Below are 24,067 nucleotides of genomic sequence, written 5' to 3'. Positions count from 1 at the left end.
CCGCAGTGTGAGGGGCCAGGTTTAACACCCTGTGTCAGTTTCTGAGATGACCAGTGCTGTAGGAGAAGCCTTTCAGACGACGTCTCCACTGGGACGGGGCGCTCTGGGCCTGCGGTAACAAACGCCGCAACTGCCTGTGCCTGAGGTGCAGAGCAGGGTTCGGTGCTGTGTGAGCGGTTGGGCTCCCTCACCCGACGCGTTCAAACCGGAGCTGTTTGAATCGCGGCTGCAGTGATGGGGCAGCTTCAGCTTTTCACATCAGCGCTTCAGAAAAACCATGGCACTGTTTTATTAGGACTTTTTATAAGACTAAAGTTTGACAGCGTGTTTTAAAGAAAATGATCATTGAAGAATGTGTGGACAGTACATTAGACAAAATAGATTTATGTTAACACTTGAAAATGTATAGCTGAACATTAAGCAAAGCATTACAAATTGTCTATTCTTAAGGGATAAATATTTATTTATAACCTAGTGTGTCTTTCTTAAACAAAATAACGCATGATCACTTTATACAGGCGATTCTCTATTCTGGAATAAGGCAGCTGTTACATTGTTCTGTTTGGAAAATAAAATCGTCTTATTTAGTAAGTGGCAGGTGCAGGTTTATATTCTAGAACTTACCATTGGTTTCCAAATAACGACTGACAGAGACTCGGAGTTGAGAGCTACGAGTTCCGCTGGTTTAACCAGCTCCGAACTAGCTCCAGGATCCGCACAATTCCTACTGCAAAGAGGCGCGCTGTAAAGTCAAGCCTAAGTGCTCAAACATCAGCCCAAAGCAATTAACTCATTAGAAAGTACAGGTTTTCGAGAAAATCAGAATCCATTCTGGTATGATTCTATTGTACAGTAATTAAATTTAAATAAGTTTTAGAGCCAGTTTAGATAGTAGTTGTCATTACTGAGAATGGTCCTTATACAGAGGAAGCACAGGGTACGGACCGGGTGTCTTCATCGAATAATGGGCGCTGATCTGTCGTTCGTTACTGTTGGTCTGAGTTTCACGGTTGCAAAAGGGTTTTCTCCGCTGAAAAGCAAAGCACGAGGTCACTGCAGACAGAACCGACCAGCGGGGTCGCGCCCGCTGCGGCTCGGGCGCTTAACACAGCGCGTCTGAGCAGCCCGGTAAACTGCAAGTTAAACTGAGCTTTGAGCTTTTAGAACCAGCTTACGTGGGAAGACTCACACGCGTTGGGAAGTTAATGCCTGGTTAGATCTGGGCTGGTGTTTTAAACAGCTCCCAGTCTTGACAGATTTTTGCTTTTAATAGTTTAAGTTTTGCTTCCTGTTAAAGTACCGGAGAAACCCCATTTTTCCGAGCAGGGCCCGGGCACCGCGTGCCCCTGGAAGCTGCTCCAGGGAGAACTGCGCCCAGTTCAGGCACCGTGTTCTACCAAAGCCCAGGAAACGTCAGAGAGGAAGTCAGGGAAACAGCCTCACTTCCCCTCACGATCAATACAAAAGCAAATATAAAACCCAACCACTTCCATTAGTGTAAAAGCTTTAAAAATATACCTTAGAAAAGGTGGTTTTGTAATGCCATTCAGGTCAGGTTTCTGTAAAAGAAGAAAGATATTTGCATGGATTTACAAAACCGTGTTACAGGTGATCTTGCCGTCCTGCTAAGGAAAGGATTGTCATTCCTCAGGCCGAAATATTCAGCCATGTAGAATAATGATGATTGTGTAGTTCACCTGGACTGTGGACGGGCAGTTATGGAGAGGAACATTATCTCAGAGTTACTTAGAAAGTTAAAACTGTGTTAGCGTGATCCGGCTGGTTTGCTCGTGGTGGCCATCCCACCCTCCCAGGTTTAGGATCAGCAGTCACCTGGGGTCCAGCTGGGCAGTTCACAGTTCCAACAGCAAACGCAATGTTACTGCAACAACCAGCAGCCGTAAGAAAAAGGACAGAGCTACTTGCAGCACAAATATCAACCATACTGGTTTTGTAACACAACTGATCATCTGCCAGTTTCACAGCAAAAATGCCAAAACCAGAATGAGCAGTCGCTGTGTGTTCATGTAACTGCCAAGTCATGAAGTTAAAAACCAACAACAGCAAACCAGCAACCCGCACAATGACATATTTAACTATTAAAAGCCTGAATTGAGGGCAGATACGTGCTCTAGAAGTTTTTCTGTGCAGTACAAGGTCACATATTTCCTGGGATTTTTGCTGGTGGTGGTGAGTAAAGAGCCGCCCAGGGTGACAGCGTGGCTGTGGCAGCGTGGCTCTGTGCCTCTGTGGCACCGTGGCTCTGTGCCTCTGTGGCTCTGTGCCTCTGTGGCACCGTGGCTCTGTGCCTCTGTGGCACCGTGGCTCTGTGCCTCTGTGGCTCTCCTTCTGGCCTCCCAAGAGAACACACTGTTCCAGTCTGCCACCTGAACGATCCGCCGTTCCCTTGGTTTTCCAGCCCAGCCACAGGGTCTGCTGTGAGCCGTGATCCTCCCGAACAGCTGCAGCGAAGGCCACTGAAGTACAAGTGGCTAAAGCAGAGTATCCCAGGGCCTCATTTAAAGCTCAGCCACATACATCAAGAAAAGGATTCAAGGTATTGATTACTTACCGGACCTGCGTGTTCCGGTCTGTCGGTTGGTGTTTTAACAGTCGTACCTTTGGCAGACTCCACTCCTTTATCTGTTTGTGAAGAGCCCAGATAGTCTGGTGGTGGGAGGACAACGTCTCCTTTTTCCACAAGATTTACAGAACTGACGCTGCGGACCGGTGCGGGGCTGCGAGAACCCAAACAACAACGGTTCAGTTCCTGTAATACATCTGTCTCACTTATCTTGAGCCCCAGGAAAGCACAGACGTGCACGAGCTGAACGCTGACAAAAGGTGCGGAGTCCCATTGCAGTCAGTGGGACTCGGAATTCCGAGGTTGGGGTGAAGCAAGTCCTTGGGTCTGGGTGTAACCACTACATGTTAATGTAATCAAGGCATCATACGACAGACCATTAGAAAGCACTTACTGTATATATCGCTGAATAACTAAGAACATGAGGAGAACAATAACATTTTTACTAAGTGTCAGAGAAGATTAAGGCATTTCTGCAAGTCCCACCCAAAATGTTACCTTGGAACTGGGACAAAGGCTTTTTCTCCCGCTGGTTCTTGCAGTGGTCTAGTGTATGATGATGGAAACCATCCTTTTCTGTAATGGGAAAGGGTTTCAAGGTCATATTACGTAAAGTTGGAAAGATCTTTCACAAGACAACAGCGGACAAAACACCAGACTCAGTGAACTGAGATTCGACTTCTGAAGACCCGATTTCTGCTGACACCAAATCAGTTTACACAATCTCCCCGGGCCAGGTGCGGTGGTTTACCTCACAGACAGACCCCCGCTGCCCGGCCAGTGGCAGCCGGCATTTACTGATACCTGCTACAAAATCTGATGAGACCCATTTTCCCTCATGTTCAAACGGGTGACTACGGATTATCTTACAGTTTGGTGGAGTCGTGTTCCCCGTACAGCCAGCCATCCTTTTCTTCAGCCACGAGAAGCGTGATGATGTCTCCCTGTGCAAAGCTGAGCAATGTCTTGTTACTGCCAGCAGTATGCGGGAAAATTGTCTTTACTTTTTGCCTCTTCATTATATTCAGTCCCGTGGCAACAGAAGCTGAGCGTGGTAAACTGGCATCGTCCGAATTCTCTGTCAAAAAAGAAAAAGCAAAAAAGCAAAATCAGCTACACACCAGCAAAATTAACTACAACTCGGAGTCTGACAGGAAGACAGAAGTAGACAAAGGAATACTCGAGTGCAAACCGAGTTCTGAGGCTCGGTGCCGCTTTGGTTTCCAGGCAGACACCTCCCACCCCCCGCCTGGTTCTCAGCGCCGTCCGCGCATCACAGTAAAGTTCAGCCAACAGACGTTAAAAGTTATGTAAAGCTTTAACTTGCTACTTCTTTCCTCTTTTGGCCTGAAAAATGCTCAATGTTCACAGCTATTAAAAAAAAACCTTTGAGAATTTTCCATTCTAAAGAAATGTGTGTATGAAGTCCAAGATTTCTCTTTCAAATGTGCACTGCACTCGGCTCCAGCTGCATCGACAGGAGATGCAGGTACCTGGGGCTTCGCAGAGCCCAGATGTTCACCAGATGTTCACCAGAAGACAACTTAAAGGAGGTCTCAAAATTATACATTGTGTGCCCAGTATAATAGATTGTAAACACATTTTCAAGGAAGAAATGCTGGCATTGCTATTATCACATTGGAGCGTTCTGCATTTCTTAATGCTGTGATCTAGGGTCAGTTCTTCCCCTTCCTTCCCTACAGCAGGGAAAGTAAAAAAATCAACACACTAGAAACTCTGAAAACAAATCTTAATAGGAGTTCACATCTCAGGAAAGCAATACAAGCCTGTGCGCCTTTTGCCCCGTGTGCGTTCTTCCCTCGCTGCCCCGTGCGCTCAAAGGAAACAAAGCAGGGCATAGTGGTGATTTGTTCGTGGGCACTGGAATGATCACTCAGATGTATCTTGTTCAGAATTATAGAATGTGTTCTTCCAATAAGACTGGAAGTCATAAGAGCAGTTAAACCAGGTTAATCGGGGACACGCGGTGATTAAAATAGAATTTACCCATCTTGACCTGGATTTTAGTGCAAACAAGTCTTTTCTTCTAACGCATATTGCTCCTGTTAGGTAACGTGTAAATACTTTATGAAGATCATTTTCTGCTCCTCTGTATGTCCTGGCGTTCACACCACAGCAGTGCGGAGTCCCCGCGGCAACCCGAGCGCTGTGCCCGCCCGTGCGGGTGTCAGGGCCGAGGGGGCGGCGCTCACCTGCGGACCCGGGCGGTGTCTCAGGGGACGGCCTGGGAGCCGCCGCGGGGTGGTTGAACATGTCGACCAGCGGGCTGGTGAACGCCCGGCCCGGGGGCGCCGGGGGCACCTTCGACGCGTTGTCGTGGTGAGGATGGAAGTCATCTCCAATCTAGAGACACAAGAACAACAGCATCGCAGTACTGACGAGACGGTGACAACTCGTGCAACATCAAATTCTAGAAAGCAATCTTAAATATTCCCAAATGGTACGTACTTAGATCCGCCATAAAGTCCTCCCTTTCCCGTGAAATTGCTGCAGAGCTGCAGCTTCACGGTTCTGCTCTTGCACCCAGCCCAGTACATCCTGGCAGAACGTACGTCACACACAGCCCCAAATGCTCCGGTACAGGGGAAGCCAGTGGAGCCGCTCTGCTCCCCCTGAGAGAGGGAACCGCTGCCCACCAAAGAACAACATACCAGGGAGCTTCTCTCTATCATCGGCGAAGGTTGTGGAGTTCCTGAGACCGGGGTGGACCCGGGCGTCCTTATTTCATCGATCATCATTCGGACTTTCTCAGGCACTTTGGTGGCGTCGCTGCAGATCTCCTGCCAGCCGGGCAGCTTGGCCTTCAGGAAGTCCGCACACTGCGCCCGAGTTTAAAACGTACTTGTCAAAGAGACGCTTCTTCATAAAATTGCACAGATCTACTTGATAATTGTTATTATACCAAAATAAGAACACTTTCAAAATGCAAGTATTTGAAAATATTTTCACAAGTAATACCTCTTCGAAACAAATAATACAGTTTAGAAAGAGGCTGTCCTCCTTCAGGGTCAGATACCGGGAACACCTGATCAGTCCATACATTTTGTTCTTAGTATATTCTTTTTACAAAGTCACCATATCCCTTTATAGTTGCTACAATACAGTTAAGAGACTATTGCATTGTCAACTATTTCTCTGAGCTGAGCAGAACACTTGTCTGGCACTACACTGCTCCCAAGTGCTACCATAGCTGTTCATGGCAGTCTGATCTCCGCACCGCAGGAGACACCGAACATCTCCCACGCCATCCGATCTCAGGAGCTCCCTTCTGTCCACACTGCTGCCACTGACCTGGATGTGGTAGAAGTGCATGTGCTGGGTAAAGCTGCAGTGCTTGTCAACCAGGAAGCAGAATCGCCTCTTCTCTTCAAGGAGAGCTTCTCTGCAGCCTTCAGCGATGAACCTCTGAATGTCGCTCTGGCGGGAGCTCACCGTTTCCAGATACTGAGGAAGAAGAATCACATGCAGTCTCCAAGTTCTATTTGAAACTATACCAGTTACTGAGGGAAACTCCTAAAGACTTGGAAGAAGTTTTTGGGCAGGTGGGCAGGGCAGGGCGGCTCTGCTGCCACGTCCTTCTCTCCATGCACGACCAGCGTTCTCTCCCTGCACACCCAGCGTTCTCTCTGTGCACACCCAGTGTTCTCTCTGTGCACACCCAGTGTTCGTTCTCTCCGTGCACACCCAGCGTTCTCTCCGTGCACACCCAGTGTTCGTTCTCTCCGTGCACACCCAACCTTCGTTCTCTCCCTGCACACCCAACGTTCTCTCCGTGCACACCCAGTGTTCGTTCTCTCCCTGCACACCCAGCGTTCTCTCCGTGCACACCCAGTGTTCGTTCTCTCCGTGCACACCCAGTGTTCTCTCCGTGCACACCCAGTGTTCGTTCTCTCCGTGCACACCCAACCTTCGTTCTCTCCCTGCACACCCAACGTTCTCTCCGTGCACACCCAGTGTTCGTTCTCTCCGTGCACACCCAGTGTTCGTTCTCTCCCTGCACACCCAACGTTCTCTCCGTGCACACCCAGTGTTCGTTCTCTCCGTGCACACCCAACCTTCGTTCTCTCCCTGCACACCCAACGTTCTCTCCGTGCACACCCAGTGTTCGTTCTCTCCCTGCATACCCAGTGTTCGTTCTCTCCGTGCACACCCAGTGTTCTCTCCGTGCACACCCAGTGTTCGTTCTCTCCGTGCACACCCAACCTTCGTTCTCTCCCTGCACACCCAACGTTCTCTCCGTGCACACCCAGTGTTCGTTCTCTCCGTGCACACCCAACCTTCGTTCTCTCCCTGCACACCCAGTGTTCTCTCTGTGCACACCCAGTGTTCGTTCTCTCCCTGCACACCCAGCGTTCTCTCCGTGCACACCCAGTGTTCGTTCTCTCCGTGCACACCCAACCTTCGTTCTCTCCATGCACACCCAGCGTTCTCTTCGTGCACACCCAGTGTTCGTTCTCTCCGTGCACACCCAGTGTTCGTTCTCTCCGTGCACACCCAGTGTTCGTTCTCTCCCTGCACACCCAACGTTCTCTCCGTGCACACCCAGCGTTCGTTCTCTCCCTGCACACCCAACGTGAGAGATACATGACAACCAGTCTGGCTTGCTACGAAGTCTCCTCATTGCCTTGCCATTCCTTGTTTCACCTCAAGGTGGCAATGCTGTTTTAAGAGCAGTAGGAAAGGTAAGAATAAGTGATAACAGAAGTTGGCATTTGCCTACTTTGGGAACTTAGAGCAAATGAGTACTGAATTTGCACAGCGCAGCTGGCTCCCTGTGCAAACCTCTGCGTAAAGGTGTTGTTGCAGAGGTACTTTAAATATGAATATCAAGGGTTGGTCGAGGGTTGAAACGTTGCGGATCCAGAAATGGTGGGAAGCGTCACAAGTTTGAAAACGGCCTCAGATGTGACCTGTGATAGCTGAACACGTTCTGTTGACCAGTCCTCGCACAACGAAAGAAACACGTAAGGTAAGAGACACTGCACTGACCTCCATTTCTTTATGTTCATACTTCAGTACGTTTCGTGCCCCTTGGCTTTTCCTTCGGATTTTTTTCAGCTCAGCCTGGGACTTCTCTAAGGAATCCAGTTTGCTTCTGTGTTCCGTTTGGTACCTCTTTAAAGTTGCCTGCAAGGGAAGCGTTTAACACCTCTCGTGGTGCACTCTGCGTGTAACTGACCAAGAGGCGCTGCCAGCACCTCTGGGGCATTGCCGACACACGCCACTCGGGTCTGGAAATCGCCTTCCTCACCTTTAGTTGAGAAATGCTATTAAGTGCATCGGTTCCCTTTTTAACTCGAAAAAGCATGAGTATTTTTGCCATGTGTATGTATCTAAAGCTCAGTTCTAACGTGCTGATTAATTAGCCGTTAGGGAACAATTTCTGAAAATGTTGTGACTAGGAATAGATCAATAACATACGGCACTTAGAATTGAATGTACTTACCGTCATGTACTTCACATCCAGGTCTGTTTTCCTCTCCAGTTCAGATATAATGTCTTTATGAAATTTTTTGAACTTTAAAAGCAAATAAATGAAGGATTATTAAAAAACCAGAAAAAGTAATTTATAATTTCAAAAGGAAAATCAATTTTAAAAAGAAACGGTTTAACTTACACTCTCCTCTAGACTGTCATTGAGTTTCTTGTGTGTTCTTGAAATTTCTACGAGAACTTGGCCTGTTGACAAACACACAAGCATATTTGTGTCTTTTATAGAGTTCTGAAGTTAGTTAACAAAGCACAGTAATCAACCAGATTTAACTATATATTTATTAACTAGAATATACATTTAAGAGGGATGCCGCTCATAAGTGATAGAAGAATAATTCATCATATGTTATTGTGCAAAAGGACCATGGAGTGCCAGGCAAAATAAATCCTTCCTTCTCCCCAGAACAGCCACATGGATTTAGTAACAGCCTCTTCTCTTGCCAAGTCAGAGAACAGCATACAGGAACCAGAGACAGTTGTTACTGTCCAAGTAGCTGCTATCCGTGCTTAGTCTGGAAATTAAACTTTATTAGCTAAGTGCACCCTCAGAATTAACAAAGTAACCTTTGACATCCATTCCCAGCAGACCTGCTAAAACAGATCGGATAAACACGCTGATTAACGTCCACCCTGTTGAGCCAGCGGTCGCAGCCCGACCGTTCGTCATCAACGCAGCCGAGGAGCCGCAGATGTCCCTGCACCCCTGCTCGGGCCCTCCCAGCGCGCCGCCCTCCGCACGGCCCGCTCCGACCGCGAGCCGTTAAACCCAGCCTTGCGTTCTGCTCCGGCAGGATATAGAGAAAAGCCCTCAGTCCTTTGGGTGCGGCTGTGTGTGCAAACCAACGTCAGCCGTGCCGGCCGGCCCTGCCCTGTGCGCACACAGACACACCACACCACACCACACCACACCACACCACGTCACCTCCCTCTGCGGGGACGGGTGCCACATCACCTCCCTCTGCGGGGACAGGTGCCACATCATCCCCACCCTGTCCCTGGCGCTGGCCGTGACGCGGGCCCGTGTGCCGGTCCTGTCTGGGAGATTGCGACACCCTCCTGAGAGGAGCAGCCAGAAGTGCCAAAAAGTGTCTGGTTTGACTTCACCACATTAGACCCGTGGACAGTTACCGTGTCTCAGCCAGGAGGATTAACCTGCACTGGCGCTGTCCTAAGGCGTGGGCGGGCCTGGCAAAGCCGTGCCCAGCTCTGCGTTCCTGGTGCGGTCACCGGCAGGGTCACCGGCAGGGACTGCTCTGTGCGCCCGTCCTGTCTGTTTTCTTACACCTGGGCTGTCAGACTCATTTTCACCGGGGGCCACATCTGCCTCATAGTTGCCTTCAAAGGGCTGAACATAATTTTAGGACTGGATAAATGTAACTACTCCTACATTACCCAGTCCTAAATTAATTAACTAAATACTGTAAGTATGGTCTGCATTATTGCTTATGGGAAACACGAGGCGGTTCGGGAGGAGCTCGCGTCCCTCCTGCTTTTCCAGGAGTCCTCCTGCGTCCTGCCCCGCGCTGCGCCCCGCGCACAGCACCCCCCGGGGCCCTGGAGACAGGAGTCGGGGCACAACGAGGACAGTCGGCCCCCGGACTGGTGAGAAAGGAGCTCGCGCTCAGAGCGGGGGCGGCGCAGACAGGGGATGCTGCATTTCTCCCTAGTCCTGAGCGCTAAACTCTTTTTGTTCGTATCTAAAGTTGCTGGTGACTACAGAAATATAAATACTATGAGAACTGGGAGGTGCTGCAGTAAGTAGTTGCTCCCAGGCAATAGAAAAGTAAATACAATGTAGTTACATAAACAGCTGAAGTAACAGTTAAGCCAGGTTATTTTAGGGCGGTAGAAGTGAATACACATTAGCCCACAGTGTTTCTGTTTCACCAAACTCGACTGAAAAGATACAGTTTAGACTGTAATAGGCTGGTAAAAGTAGAAAAAAATTGTAAACACTCATCTGCAACTTAAAAAGGAAAACGTGTTAAAAGGAGTCAGGAAAAGAAATTCAAGAAATACAGATATTAATAAAAAGACAGAGTTTGTTTAGTTAGGGACCCCCGGCACGGACACGGCACCGGGAAACGCTCCGGCTGCTCAGCCTGGGACCCCCGGTATGGACACGGCACCGGGAAACGCTCCGGCTGTTCAGCCTGGGACCCCCGGCACGGACACGGCACCGGGAAACGCTCCGGCTGCTCAGCCAGGGACCCCCGGTATGGACACGGCACCGGGAAATGCTCCGGCTGCTCAGCCTGGGACCCCCGGTATGGACACGGCACCGGGAAACGCTCCGGCTGCTCAGCCTGGGACCCCCGGTATGGACACGGCACCGGGAAACGCTCCGGCTGCTCAGCCAGGGACCCCCGGTATGGACACGGCACCGGGAAACGCTCCGGCTGCTCAGCCAGGGACCCCCGGCACGGACACGGCACCGGGAAACGCTCCGGCTGCTCAGCCAGGGACCCCCGGTATGGACACGGCACCGGGAAACGCTCCGGTTGCTCAGCCTGGGACCCCCGGTATGGACACGGCACCGGGAAATGCTCCGGCTGCTCAGCCTGGGACCCCCGGCACGGACACGGCACCGGGAAACGCTCCGGCTGCTCAGCCAGGGACCCCGGTATGGACACGGCACTGGGAAACGCTCCGGCTGCTCAGCCAGGGAGCCCCGGTATGGACACGGCACCGGGAAACGCTCCGGCTGCTCAGCCTGGGACCCCCGGTATGGACACGGCACTGGGAAACGCTCCGGCTGCTCAGCCTGGGACCCCCGGTATGGACACGGCACTGGGAAACGCTCCGGCTGCTCAGCCTGGGACCCCCGGTATGGACACGGCACCGGGAAACGCTCCGGTTGCTCAGCCAGGGACCCCCGGTATGGACACGGCACCGGGAAACGCTCCGGCTGCTCAGCCTGGGACCCCCGGTATGGACACGGCACTGGGAAACGCTCCGGCTGCTCAGCCTGGGACCCCCGGTATGGACACGGCACCGGGAAACGCTCCGGTTGCTCAGCCTGGGACCCCCGGTATGGACACGGCACCGGGAAACGCTCCGGCTGCTCAGCCTGGGACCCCCGGTATGGACACGGCACCGGGAAACGCTCCGGCTGCTCAGCCAGGGATCCCCGGTATGGACACGGCACCGGGATCACAGACACTGAGCCCACATGTAATGGTGTCCAAGTGGAATGGAAATTCAACAGCCTCAGTATAATATTTCGATTTGAATTACAACAGTGAATTATAGAATAGCTCTAATGAAGACAATGGGTTACTCCGGGTTAATAACAGCATAAGCTAAGGCCAGGCTCCAATGTTCAGTAATTATTCATCTTATAACAAGGTACAGAAAACTATTTAAGATGAAGACAAACGTATTTCTCACGTGAACTAAAAGTATTTTCCTGTGTATTAAAGCTGCTCATAATCAGGTTTGGTATTTGAGAGCTCATAATCCTCAAGAACCAAATATCAACCTTGTCATCCCTTATTGGCAAACCTCAAACCCATCAAACACAAGACCTGACTGCAGTGCAAGATAACAGGCCACTTAGGTCCAGTTTGCGGCAGACAGACCGTAAATGTGAACCGGTTTTAGGCATCACATTATGCAATTAATTAATAATCCCAAACCACCGGTCTGGATGGTAAACTGTTCAAATGCCTTTCAAAGATTCTTCTTTCTGCTTTCCATCCCCCCTCTCTGAAGGTGACATCTTTGTGACATTCAGTACTCCCACATTTGTTTTAGGAAACAAGAAGGCAGTTGTAAACGTGTATAGATAGATAGCTGCTCTGCTGCTTTGCTGTTACAGGGGAGCACAGAAATCATCTCCTGCGTGGTTCTTGAGACCATCCTGCGTAACACGGCTATAACACGAAACACGACCATGAGCAGGAATGCCAAGTTCCATAGTAAATTGATTTTAGTTTCAAAGAGGTTCAATGCACAGATAGAAAGATATTTTCAACTGAAATCTCAGGAATCTGTGGAGTATTTTTAGGCTTAACCAGGCTATTAGCTGTATTTATATGTTCTGTGAGAAAACAAGACAGACTAGAATTCCACTAACGGTGTTGGTTTTGTTACCAAAGAGAAAAACCACCCCAAAAACACGTGTCAGTGGTTTCCCCAGGCACGGCGTCCGTCCCGTCCAGACGTCCGCACTGCAGATGGAACCAGCCTGCGCCACCAACACCCCTGCAAGGCCAGGACACCCGGCGGCAGCCGCGCGTCACCCGCCACGCGGGGACCGCCCCGGGACTCATCTCAGCCCATCTGAGTGCTCTGCCACGGAGACTGGAGGAACTAGTTCAAACTAGAAACAAAAACGAGCTCAATCAGTGGAGCTCTACCATAGAAACAAAGATGAACAGCTACCAACAAAATCACTTAAAAATACTAAATGGCTGTGTTAGAGTGAAGACAGTATTCATTGCATCTCCTTATTTGAAATAGACTTCAATTTTGTTTTATTTAGAGGAGGCCGTTCTTGAAAAATATCAAGTCTTTTAACAGAGAGATTTTCTTAGATGTCTGGGAACGGACAAAGTGCTTAATTATATCACTCATTTATCTCCTGCTGCCCTGTTTTGCATTCGGGCAGGTCTAGTAACTTCACGTCTTGGAGATTAAACTGCCTAATTATATACATTAAGCAAGAGAATGAAGGGCTGAGTCAAAGCTACACATGGAGACAATATGGTTCTCGTATATTATTAGATTGCGTTTCTGTCAAGATCTCTTTCCCCAAGTCACCTTTGCCCACAGAAAGGTGTTTATGGCACGGGAAAGGCAGAAACAAAGTCCTCTCAAGCCAATAGCCCCTGAAGACAGTAAAACAAAGTTTCAGAGGCAGGCAGCGTACCAAGTAAAAATGATTGAACAAAGCACCCACTGAGCCTCAAATGCGTTATATTTATCATTCTTTCACAAGAGGGATTTATTGCCGAAGGATTTAATTGAGCAACAGATGCTTTAAAGAAGGTAAAAAGCCTTAATGGAATTTAATGTGAAAGAACAAAATCATAAAGAAGCATAAAGTAATGTAAAAATTCCCAAGCTCTAACTGCACTTTGCTTCTAATACAATTTGTCCAGACTGCTTTAAAAAACCCACAAGCTGTAGAATGAAACCAAATACGCACATAAATCAACAGGACTAGGTCGAGTCTGCCCTTCCTTACTGCATGAACGGACACGAAACAGGAGGCAAGGAGGAAATGTCTCCGCAGCTCCCTTCACGAAATGGCACCGACACGCGACCATTCGGTGCCACTTTCTGGAGGTGACGGCGCAAGGAGAAGAATCAAACAAGAGCAGAACCCAAAATAGAGGAGCAGAGACTCCAGAGTGCGATGAGTATCGAGACGCAGCGCCGCTAGAGAGCTGTGTTCTGCTACAACAGCAGATAACTAAATCAAATATGTAAATACAACAAAAATAGAAGCAAAGAGAATTTCTTCTAAATGCCATTCTCAGATCAGATCTTATTTTCAAATACGCAGAGCTCTCTCTAAGGCTGTGAACAACAGATATGTTTCTGTGATATAACTAGCAAATAAGTTCATTAATTTAAAACAGATTAGGCATGGGTTAAAGGAAATGAAAAAATCCCTCCAAGGCACAATGGCCGAAATCTGGGTTTCCATGTACTAGTCCAGTCAAATAAAATCCAAAAGTGATACTGATTATGAACCACAAGGAATGAAACTGAACATTATGATATTATTGGGCCTGTAAAAATATTATTTAAAGTGCTATACAGTTAAAGATACATAAAGACATGGAAATGCAGTCCTGCTAACAGCAGGTGCTGTCAGTTGTTTACAGGAGGCTCCCACACAAAATAAACGCAGTGGTTACTCATTCAACACACAGTCTGACGCTTTCAGCTCCGCTTTAGCTGTGTCAGCATTTTAGATGAAGTTGCTCTAAAAGCACCATTTCTCATCTGAAGTTAGCTCACAATATTTCAGGTAATTATCTGACGCTGATCTAACGCTCAGCTAAGAAGTTTCAATTTCTCCACAGCTCAGATTTATCACTGTTTTTTCAGAAGTTCCATTACTTCTGAATATTTAATCTTTCAGACATCTCCGGTCTCACGGACATGCAGAGGTGAGGTGTCGTGGAGCGGGGCCCCGCGGTACGGGACACAGGGACACCAGGACACGGGGACACCGGGACACTGGGACACGGGGACACCAGGACAGGGGGACACCGGGACCCTGGGACACCGGGATCCTGGGGCACGGGGACACCAGGACACGGGGACACCGGGACCCTGGGGCACCGGGGCTGCATGGGGAGCGGCTGCTGAGCCCCAGCGCGCTGCCCCCCTCTCCCGGCCCACGCTCCTCAAGTGTGTCCCTCGTGCAAAAATACCTTCTGGCCCACGCACCTGGTTTTTATGCACCGGGTTTTTATGCACGTTTGACCCAAGGCAAAGCTGCATCTGCTCGAAGTGAAAAATCAAGCAGGGGAAGCAAAAAGTAAAGAAAACAAAGCCGCCTGCAGCCTCTGTTTTCGTCCAGTCAGATAACGCCTCTCCAGCTCCTTCAACAGCAGCCCTCAGCTGCCTCAGTCTGCAGAAACCACTTTCCAGGTACAACATACCTTCTGCTATTGGACAAAATGGACCTTTACCATTTTACTTTTACAGCAAATGCTGTACACCAAGTTCTGTGCTTCCCAAAAGATTTGCTTTATTTGGATATGTACATATTTGCCCACGACTGTGGATTAAAAAAGCCATATTCAGTTAAACCCAAGGATCAACTTGCTTTTTAACTACACTTTTCTTAGACTAAAGTTAATGCCAAATTCTTTCAGGTTGACACAAGTGATGTTAAAATGTACTACAAAATCCATGCCATGCATTACATGCTGTAAAGCGGGCGATGAACGGTTCGTACATCAGCTGTTCCCAAGAGCGAGCACTTCAGAGACGACTGAGACCATTACCATGTCGCGTTCCTCTGGGTTTGCTCTCGGTGTGATGCTCCAATCTCCCAATTTTAAACAGAACAGAAATATTAGCTTCCATTATATTTTAAAGAGGAATGTGACTTTATTACAGTTTTAGCAAAGTTCAGCCTACTGGTCCAATTCTCCTTCCTCTCCACAGCTTTTTTGATCTCTTAGTCGACAGAACTCGGAGATTATGATTTTTTTAAACCTGCTATGTCATTGAACAGATGTTAATTAACATGAGATATTCATCTTGTTTCAGATGATTGGTAAGCATAGTGACTAGATTTTAATGTTAAAAAAGGAAAGGAAAGCATATGACACATAAATAATGCAGGAAAAGTGGCAAACTTGTTTTTCCACCTGTTACTGCGTTACTAATATATATGAAGACTGCTGCAGGCTTTTTTTTTTTTCTCAAACATATAAACCCACAATACATTAAGGTACGTATGTCAGAGATCGTCTTTCATACGGCCTTGAACGCCTTGTATACAACAGCTTTTCACACTTGAGCTGCAATGGTGCTAACAAGCCACTGTAATCCACATAGGTGAGGTGCAAAGAAAACAGTTGGCAACACAACCACAAGCCCGGGCTTGTCTGCGGGAGCCCGGCTGCTTCTAGCAGGCGGTTCGGAACCGTCACACACAGCTCAGCTGCATTCTGAGCAGGACTGGAACAAACACACCACGCTGAACAGCAGAAACTGGAGCTCTTTATGGGTTTCCAGTACTAGAGAGGACAGATATGTAAGTTATCATAATTGTTACACAGGACTCAATAAAGTGCAGGGAATCAGTGCAGGTTTCACTGCACTCTGGCGCTCTGCACTAACACCGGCCGCAATCCGCCCGCACTGCGGCACCGCCGGCCAGGGGCAGGGCGTGCTGTCCCGGGCCTGCGCTGAACATGAGGGACACCTCCGCTACGGGAGACCCGGGTGAGGCTGAATTGTTCCAGCACAGTCAGAAAACCTTTAATGATGTCTTTCAAGGGGTTTTGATATTTGCTCAGGCCTCTGAGGCACAGCACGGCGACACCACGTGAGCCCACGCTCGCTGCAGGTGAGTGACACGGGGCCAGGTTTCCCTTGCCGTTGTCTCTGGTTTACAACAGCACCGTGCCAAGTATTCCCCGCGGTTCCCGAACGGTGACCTGCGGGACACTTGCTGGGCCATTGGCAGGGCACGGGCTCGTCAGCATCTGAGCAGCTGAAGCGACTTATGAATCCGTGAGCAGATACAGCTTCAAAGCTCTGCGAGAGATGGTCAGGGAAACCATCAGATGTGGAGTTCAGCTGTTCATATTTAAGAATCTAAGGCAGAAGTCGGTCTTTCTTCCAGCAGGCTTCCCCTACAGGTTTACATGTACAATACTGAACATCAAAAGCCACAGTATCAGTTCTAGAGAAAAACGTTTGTCAGTATGATTGCTTGGTTTGCTTTAACCTTAAAAATTACCCTGAAAAGCAGAAATACGAATAGCAGGAAGTTTCCACTAATGCAGTTACTGTTTTCATCAGTAGAAATGTACCTAGAAAGGCTGGCTCACCTCCTTCTAGCTTTCTTAGAGCAGACTGGAGGTCTATACGGCACAAACCCAGAATGTTATTATCAAATTAGAAGATACAAAACCTCACTCCTTAAAAAAACCCCAAAGCCACAACACACAATGACTTTGTATTTCCTTTTCAAGAGAGCTCTCTGCGTACTTTCCTTCTATAAGTATGAAGTGTCTTCTTCCAATGCAGCTCCATTACAAATACAGCAGCAGAGCGTTTGACAGAGCCCCACAGGAAAGCTGGCCGGACGCACGACCGCTCCACCTGCAGCCGCCGAGCGGGGCTCCCGGGCCCCTCGGGCAGCCCAGGGGCCCACGGTCCCGCAGCCACGGGCGCACTGCACCCGCCTTCCAACACAGCCCGTCCGAAAGCACAGCCGATGGCCTCCCCTCTGCAGCCCACGGGAGCCGGTGCTGGGCCGGCGCAAGGTGTCGTCTTTCTAAGGCAAGGGAAACAGGACTCCAGCTGAAGGGGTCAGCTGGTGTGCCAAAGGAAGCCCACAACAACAACTCCGTCCCTCGCCCTGCTTTCCCAACAGTGACAGTGACACTCAGCGCCGCATCGCAGGAGCCGCTTGGAAAAGTACCCACTCGAGTGGCAATTCTGCTTGTTAATCAGGAAGGAAATAGACAGTTTTGAATGGCAAATACTTGCAAGTGTTTTAAAAAGACGTTATTTTCTTACATTACGGTCTGATTAGAAACTGTTCATCAAGGAAATATGTTCTTTTGAGCAAGATAAGAATTTTCCAATTCAGCTCCAGACATTTTTCTGTATGTGTTGGCCACAAAGCTCACAGCTTCTGATGTACAAAAACCTCTCCTTTCTGCAAACAGAGATGAGGAGAGAACGAAAAGTCCGCAGGGTTCCTCAGGGTTTGAACCAGAAAGCGTTTCCTGAAATTAACACCAGTGTTTCCACATTCTCACACTTCGGGCTGTAGGTGAGCTACGCCCTGCAGAGCTGCTCCCAGATCCGTTTGGACACAGGGAGACTGCTAAAAAACAAGCCTGTAACACACAGCAATCGTTAAGTAAATTACCCATCATGGTCAGATTAGGGAAGAAATTTCTCTCCTGATTTTCCTAACATGCTGAATTTCTGCAGTTGAGTTCCATTGGTCAAGACCATGCAATGTAATATTTTTCTTACAGTTTGGCTTTTTATAGTTTGACACGCAGTGCATGATTTACACTTACTGGGTCTTGAGCAATAACCTATAGGGACAGACCCGTAGTATAATTGTGGGCGACTGCTATAGATACTGTTGCTACACAGCAAACAAATTCGGACTTTACACGCCCAGGATCATAATGAGTTGTAGCGACAACTACTGACAGGAGTGACATCCAGCGAGCGAGCAGGAAGTGACTTCCTAGCTCCTTGGAGAAGTGACGACTACAAAGAGAGAGTCGATTGAAATTTGATGCACTAGGAATCAATAAGACAAAGCCTCACAAACCTGTATTTTGGGCAAGAGAAAAACAATTAGCAACACCACGAAAGTCACTATCTCAGCACTGAGTGGTTTAGTGTCTATGCGAAATTACTCTTAGTGCATTATTGAAACCCAGAATTTTATTGTGCTGACGTGGTGCGGTATGCTGGAATTTGGATAGTGTGAAATCTCAGCATTTTAAACGTGCAGTTTCACGTCTCCTCCCTTTTCTTCCTAGTGGGATTTCCAAAAGGTGCCCGGGAAAGGAAAAGATGCAGATTTCATACTGCAGAATAACCTGAACTACAGAAATGGAGCTCACGGCCACGACTGAGGGACTGCAAGCTTAGAAACGGAGGGAAATAGAAAGAATGTTGATCTAAATCAACTTATTCTGCATTCACAATAGAATCATTATGAATAAGGGATATTCTTCTGCTTCCTCAACCTACTCATATTAAGTTATTCTGTACTAAAATAGAGCAGAGAGCTTCAACCAGGCTTGAAAGGTACAGATACTTAGTACAAAAGCTCTGAATCAGCTGGAATATCAGACTTGGATTGAATTCCCGTTTCCCCTCCTGCTCCTATCTCCTCTAACAGAAGAAGCACCTCTGGCGTTTCAGTTTACTTTGCCCCACTTCCTCGCTGCTCCCTGCGCATTTTACTCTCTGCTTCAAAAACTTTCTTCCCTATTTCTTCTCCATTTCTATTTCTGCCCTGGCGTGCGCTTGGCGTCCCCTTCACCGTCTCATTGCAGGAAGACCACGTTCTGCGTTTCCTTACGAGAAGCCAAGGCTGTGTTGTTGATACAAATCTTGACGTCACACGTGGCAGTAAATGTGCTGCAGGTCACCCAGCAGGTTGGGTTTGAACCGTAAAATGACTCAGTGCGATATTTCCGTAAAGACTCTCCATAAATCCTCAATAATATTGTGTTTTAGCCACCTGAGCCTTGTAGTCCTTTCCTAACTAAGTGTAAGAAGTTAATGCGACACAGCTGATTTTAGAATAATACATTATTTTTCATCTGCCACTACTAGAGGTCAAGTTGCTACAGGAAAGACCTGAAACCTCATTCCCCTGTTCATTATTCAGAAAACTCATTTTAATATGAACTGGATCTGCAAAAGTTGTAGTTTGATACGCTGTCAGAGAAGGGGGAAAAGCGGGGAATCCTGGTCTAACACCTTCTTTTACAGCCAAAAAGTACGTGCGGGCTGATGGGCGACGTGCAAAGCAAGAGGAGGAGTGAGTACTTTAAAGATGAGTCAAAGGTAATTAATTGGCAGAGATGCTCTCCCTTCATTTCTGCTGTAGATGGTAGGAGGTTAGGAAAAACCCACCATGGATTCCTGAGCACTATGAAGTCCACAAGCCAGTTGTCCTGGCTGTGGTTAAACTCGCAAGCCATGGAGGGCCTAGTTTAAATATTTACTTTGGATGTTGCCATTTCTTATTACTCAGAGGAAAAAAACCGACATTTTCCTGTTTTCCAAAGACCCAAACAGTGGAAATCCAGACTGCAGTACCTCAGGTTGCGCTCAGGTGCTAAACCGTTCCAAGCCACTTTAGAACTGCCATTGTTCACTTATCTAATTCACTGTGAAAAGCCAGGATAATGTCTTTAATGTTAAAAATATAATGATCTCCTACTGACCTCTGTGGGAATGTTGCTATTGATTCAAGTTAATACAGGATACAGGAAGAGGCCTTCTAATCTGAAACAAGGGAAAGGTAAAAAGCTACAGAAATGTTCTAAACAGACTTGGATACAGATACCACGCACACACGTGAAATCATAGAGATTGCTGCTCTCTGCTTCTTCGCCAGTGCCCTCTCGAGTGCTGCCGTACGACGAGCCAGCTCGCTCGCCGCTCGAGAACGCTCCAGAGCAGCGGCCACAGGCGCATCACGAACCTGAACCCACTGCCCATCTCTGCTCTGCAAAAACCAGAGCGCACGGTGCACAGAGCCGGCTTTGGCGGATCTGAAGGATCCTAACCACGTTATCCTGCCTTTTCCCATGTTCATGGACTTCTCTTATCCCTAATTACGTTCTCTGTTGGTGAGAACGCTGGAAGAAACCCAGAGCTGCTGTTTTCCTTAAGAAAATGTTTTTTCTGCTGTAAGAGTTTAAGCAGAAGATGAACAGGAGCTGTGGTAGAGCCCCGACCCTGAAGAAAGCCACGTTTTCTCAACACAATGTCAAGAAAAAGGTTTATAATTGCGGGGAAGAATTAATAGTTACACAAAAATACATTTTCAATCATAATACTGTATTGTCCCCAATAATAGAGAAAACCAGTTATTCCCAGAATTCAGCTCGAGACTGCCCAGTGACGTTTTCAAACAAGCAGGTAATATCCCACACTCATACGAAGTTCAATAAATAGATTATTTCCATGCATTTGACCAACTGCATGATTGCAAACATTGTAATTGTGCCTGTGTGGCTATTTTGAAAAGGCTCTGCAGGGTCATCACTCTTAACTCGCCCAGACGTTGTTGCGCAGCGTGGAAGCAGGCAGTCCGCGCGCTGCCCCAGGTGCACAGCAAACACCGCGGCGGCGCTGGGCTGTTTGCTCGGGCTGTTTGCTGTTCTGCCGCTCCCAGCCTCCCGCACAGCCCGTGGTGCTCACCGAGGCACCGGAGCCAACCACGGCGTGCGTGCAGGCGGCACCGTCCGAGGAGAGGCCTTCCCCCGGTGCTGCTCCAGCATTGAAAACCGTTCACTGAAAACAACCCGCTAGATCAGCTGAGTTAACGTACTGTCGTGAGTCCCAGGAGCACACGCGTGCTACATCACAGAAGGAATCCTACAGTGCCCATAAGCGAAAGTTCAGAGCCAAGACGCTTTACCAAGTTCTCTTTGTTAAAAAGCTTTAAACAAATGTTTCCCCTTTGTGGTACAGTTTCTGCTTCTTCACTTTGTAGCCATGTTAGAAACTTTTGTCAGAAGTATTACACACACTTGGATGACACCTTCGCTTCTGCAGACTGAGCATTACCATTTCACCGATAGCCGAAGGAGAACGAAATGAAGTGCTGATGACAATCTTTTAAAAATTCAGTAATTATTTTCAGGAAAGTACAGAACTTAATTTTACATGAATGTAAAGGTTCTACCTCTTTGACTCTACATTTTCTCTTTCAAGAGCTCAACTAGAAAAGCAATCCAACGCAGAGAAGCTTTAGTGATGTATGTGATCAGAGCTGGAGGGGCAGAGCTGACTCTTCACAAGGGAACTCGCCCAGAACACGGTTCCACTTAGAGCTGCTGTCACACCCCGGGACTGCTCACACGGGTGTTCCTACACAAACCATTCAACAGTCACCTCTACTAAAAATCAAGCTACACATTCTTCCATATTTATGTATTATGTGAAGTTAAAAAATACAGGCTTTTGAACGCATAGAAATATAGTCACAAAAGTTAAAAAAGATGATTTAGTCAAAGCATTACTTCTTGAGAAAGAATATGCCTTAAAGGTATCTAATCCCTTCCATCCACGCGTTATTTAAGAATAAACCACTGTTTCCAATCCTCTCCACATTCGTTACGGGAACTGCCAGCAGGAAAATAAACACAGTTTATATTGTGAAGTAATTTTGAAAAATGAGATTTCACTTACCTAATTCTTTAGAAACTGGAGAGTCAGCTGATATATCCCCAATCTTCGCAAGGCTATCGTAATACGCTCTTCCAGCCACCACCATGGCTGAGGGGGAGAAAAAGGTTGTTTAAAAAACAAATCAAAGTATTTTCCATTTCCATGTGACCAACCACATTACAAATATCTGAGAGACTCGGTCCGTAGATTCAGATGGATCCATTCCGATTTTGACTCATTAAAAGGCTACCAGCGGGTTTAGTACGGGTAGGAAAACGAATCAACCCGGTCGCACAACCCTTCCTCCCTCGAGCTGCTCTGTCCACGGGGTCACTTGGGCAGCGATGTGCACAGGGGAGCGGGAACGGGCCTAGGGATGGGAAATACTTTTGGAAGATATTTCCAGGGAAAAAAAGAGAATATTTAATTTACGTAACTTGGTATTTTTCCATTTATATGATTATTCTGATGTGGGTTATCTACACTGTATGTTCAGTTTGTTTTGCAGTAGCTCTGTGCCTAAATGTTTGGGACCCAGCTTCTGCTGACACTGAAACACAAGCGAGAGAAGGTACGTGCAGCTGGGTGTTTGCGCCTTAAACACATCCAAAGTTCCACTTGGAAATTAAGTTTATATTCAAACAATATCCAATATGCATATTTAGATGAAAACTAAATATTCTAACATCAGCACTCACCGTTAACAGCTTTTTCATAGTTCTTCCCCAGGTTTATTAAATTCCTCAGTCCTGGATTGAACTGTTCCATCACATTCTAGAGAACAGAAAGCAGAGTTTGCATTACGACCAAGGCAGCTCTGTGGGGGATGGGAACACCTGCCCCGCTCACCTGGGCCTGGCTCACGTTCATGTGCACAGCGCACACCTGGGTGAGAAACGAGACTTGGGAGGAAGGGAAGAGCAAAGGACGGAGGGGAGAAGGAACGGAGCATTTCAGATCAACGAACAGGAAAACAGGCAAACTATTTCAGTGGGTAAAAAGGGATCTGGCTGTTCATAACACAAAAGGATGTGCAGTGTGTGATCAAGTCTGCACAGATCCTTCTGCTACAGTAGGTGATGGTGACATAAGAACACAACAAAACCCTTTATCCACTGATTGTTCTATACAGTCAGACAACAACAAGAACTTTCTGGCAATGGATCAAGACTTTTCTTTCCCCTCACCCCCACTGGCAAAGAAATAATAATGCTGGGAAAAGGAAAAACTGAAATCAATTCACCACATATCTGAACAGCGGAAGAGTAAGCACTTTATTCATCTTTCTAAGCGTCAGAGAGCATTTAGGAAAACTAGTTGGGTGCTCTCGTTGTTGTTTGTTTGGGTTTAGTTTTGCAATACTGCATTTGATGGTGTGAAGCTGTAGTTCTGTTACAAAGGAGGTGAAAATTACGACCTTATTTAAATAGAAGGAGGAAAAAAAATCCAGTGCAGCTGCTTCAGCTCTTAAATACAATTATTGGCTGAAATAACCCAAATCTGAAGTGCAGCAGCTCCACGCATGACTGCTCTCACACCCGGCACATTCTGTAAACTGATGAGGTGGTAGAACCGTGCCGGTAGTTTCACAGCGCAAGAAAACAGTTCCACCATTATACAGGAAAGTTTCGAGTCTGTCAAAAGTAGAAAATAAGCCATGAAGTATGAATCCAAATCTGAATTTGTTTGAAGCTAGGGGTGCAGAAGAGAAGTCTTGTCCACCCCCCACAGGAAAACCAGCGCAGGTCTGGGGTGCCCTGCTCGCAGCAGAGCCGCAGCTCCCCCGCTGCCCAGGGCCAGTAACCCCCCTCCCGCCCCAAATCAGCCTCCCAAAGTCACTGTTATCCTGTTACAGGCACCGAAAACAGAAATGCTGACACGCGGATATGGATGCAGCAGTTACCCCCTTTAAGACGTCTCGAACACATGTAGCACGAACAGCGGTATTCCAAAATACCGCATGTTGCAGTTGACTTTTAAACAACGCTACAGAAGTTGGAAAGAGCTCCCTGAGCTGCCCTTGTTTGCTGGCTTCTTGGTTTCTTCAGGTGGAACTGCTGTCTGAGCTAAGGACACAGAGCGTTTGCTTAACAAACCCCTTTGTATGTACGTAAATAGCTACCTCTGAACAAGTACTCTAGAATTTGCCGTATATGCTTGGCCATTGAATAGTCAAGTAACCACAAGGTTCTAACCCTTCTTTCATCTCTTCCATCAATTATACCATTTCAGATAATGCCAGCTGCTAAGTCTCAGGAACAGTTTGATAAATTTATGTTTAAAAGAAAATATTCACTAATACAAGCCCCATATTTCCTTATGAGTTCTTGCGGATTCTAGACCTCCTTTTCCCAGAGTCTGCCTAACAAACCCAGC

The 24,067-nt window shown here is 47.6% G+C and overlaps 1 protein-coding gene across 1 annotated transcript in view; it reads right to left on the bottom strand.

Moving 5' to 3' along the window:
- Positions 1-359: 359 nt before the first annotated feature.
- The window catches only part of BAIAP2L1 (BAR/IMD domain containing adaptor protein 2 like 1), a 32,178-nt gene continuing 8,470 nt past the window's right edge, over positions 360-24,067 (bottom strand). The window contains exons 2-14 of the mRNA XM_065850474.2: positions 22,390-22,465; positions 21,713-21,799; positions 8,223-8,284; positions 8,052-8,123; positions 7,595-7,732; positions 5,897-6,049; positions 5,257-5,424; positions 4,798-4,948; positions 3,455-3,662; positions 3,083-3,160; positions 2,573-2,738; positions 1,519-1,559; positions 360-1,030 (exon numbers count right to left, since the gene is read on the bottom strand). Coding sequence (XP_065706546.1) covers positions 955-1,030; positions 1,519-1,559; positions 2,573-2,738; positions 3,083-3,160; positions 3,455-3,662; positions 4,798-4,948; positions 5,257-5,424; positions 5,897-6,049; positions 7,595-7,732; positions 8,052-8,123; positions 8,223-8,284; positions 21,713-21,799; positions 22,390-22,465 — 1,476 coding nt within the window. The 3' untranslated portion in view covers positions 360-954. The remainder of the gene's footprint in view (positions 1,031-1,518; positions 1,560-2,572; positions 2,739-3,082; positions 3,161-3,454; positions 3,663-4,797; positions 4,949-5,256; positions 5,425-5,896; positions 6,050-7,594; positions 7,733-8,051; positions 8,124-8,222; positions 8,285-21,712; positions 21,800-22,389; positions 22,466-24,067) is intronic.

This window comes from Patagioenas fasciata, chromosome 15 (assembly GCF_037038585.1).
Source record: "Patagioenas fasciata isolate bPatFas1 chromosome 15, bPatFas1.hap1, whole genome shotgun sequence".
Classification (NCBI taxonomy): domain Eukaryota; kingdom Metazoa; phylum Chordata; class Aves; order Columbiformes; family Columbidae; genus Patagioenas; species Patagioenas fasciata.
This window is presented reverse-complemented; position numbering and strand designations above follow the sequence as displayed.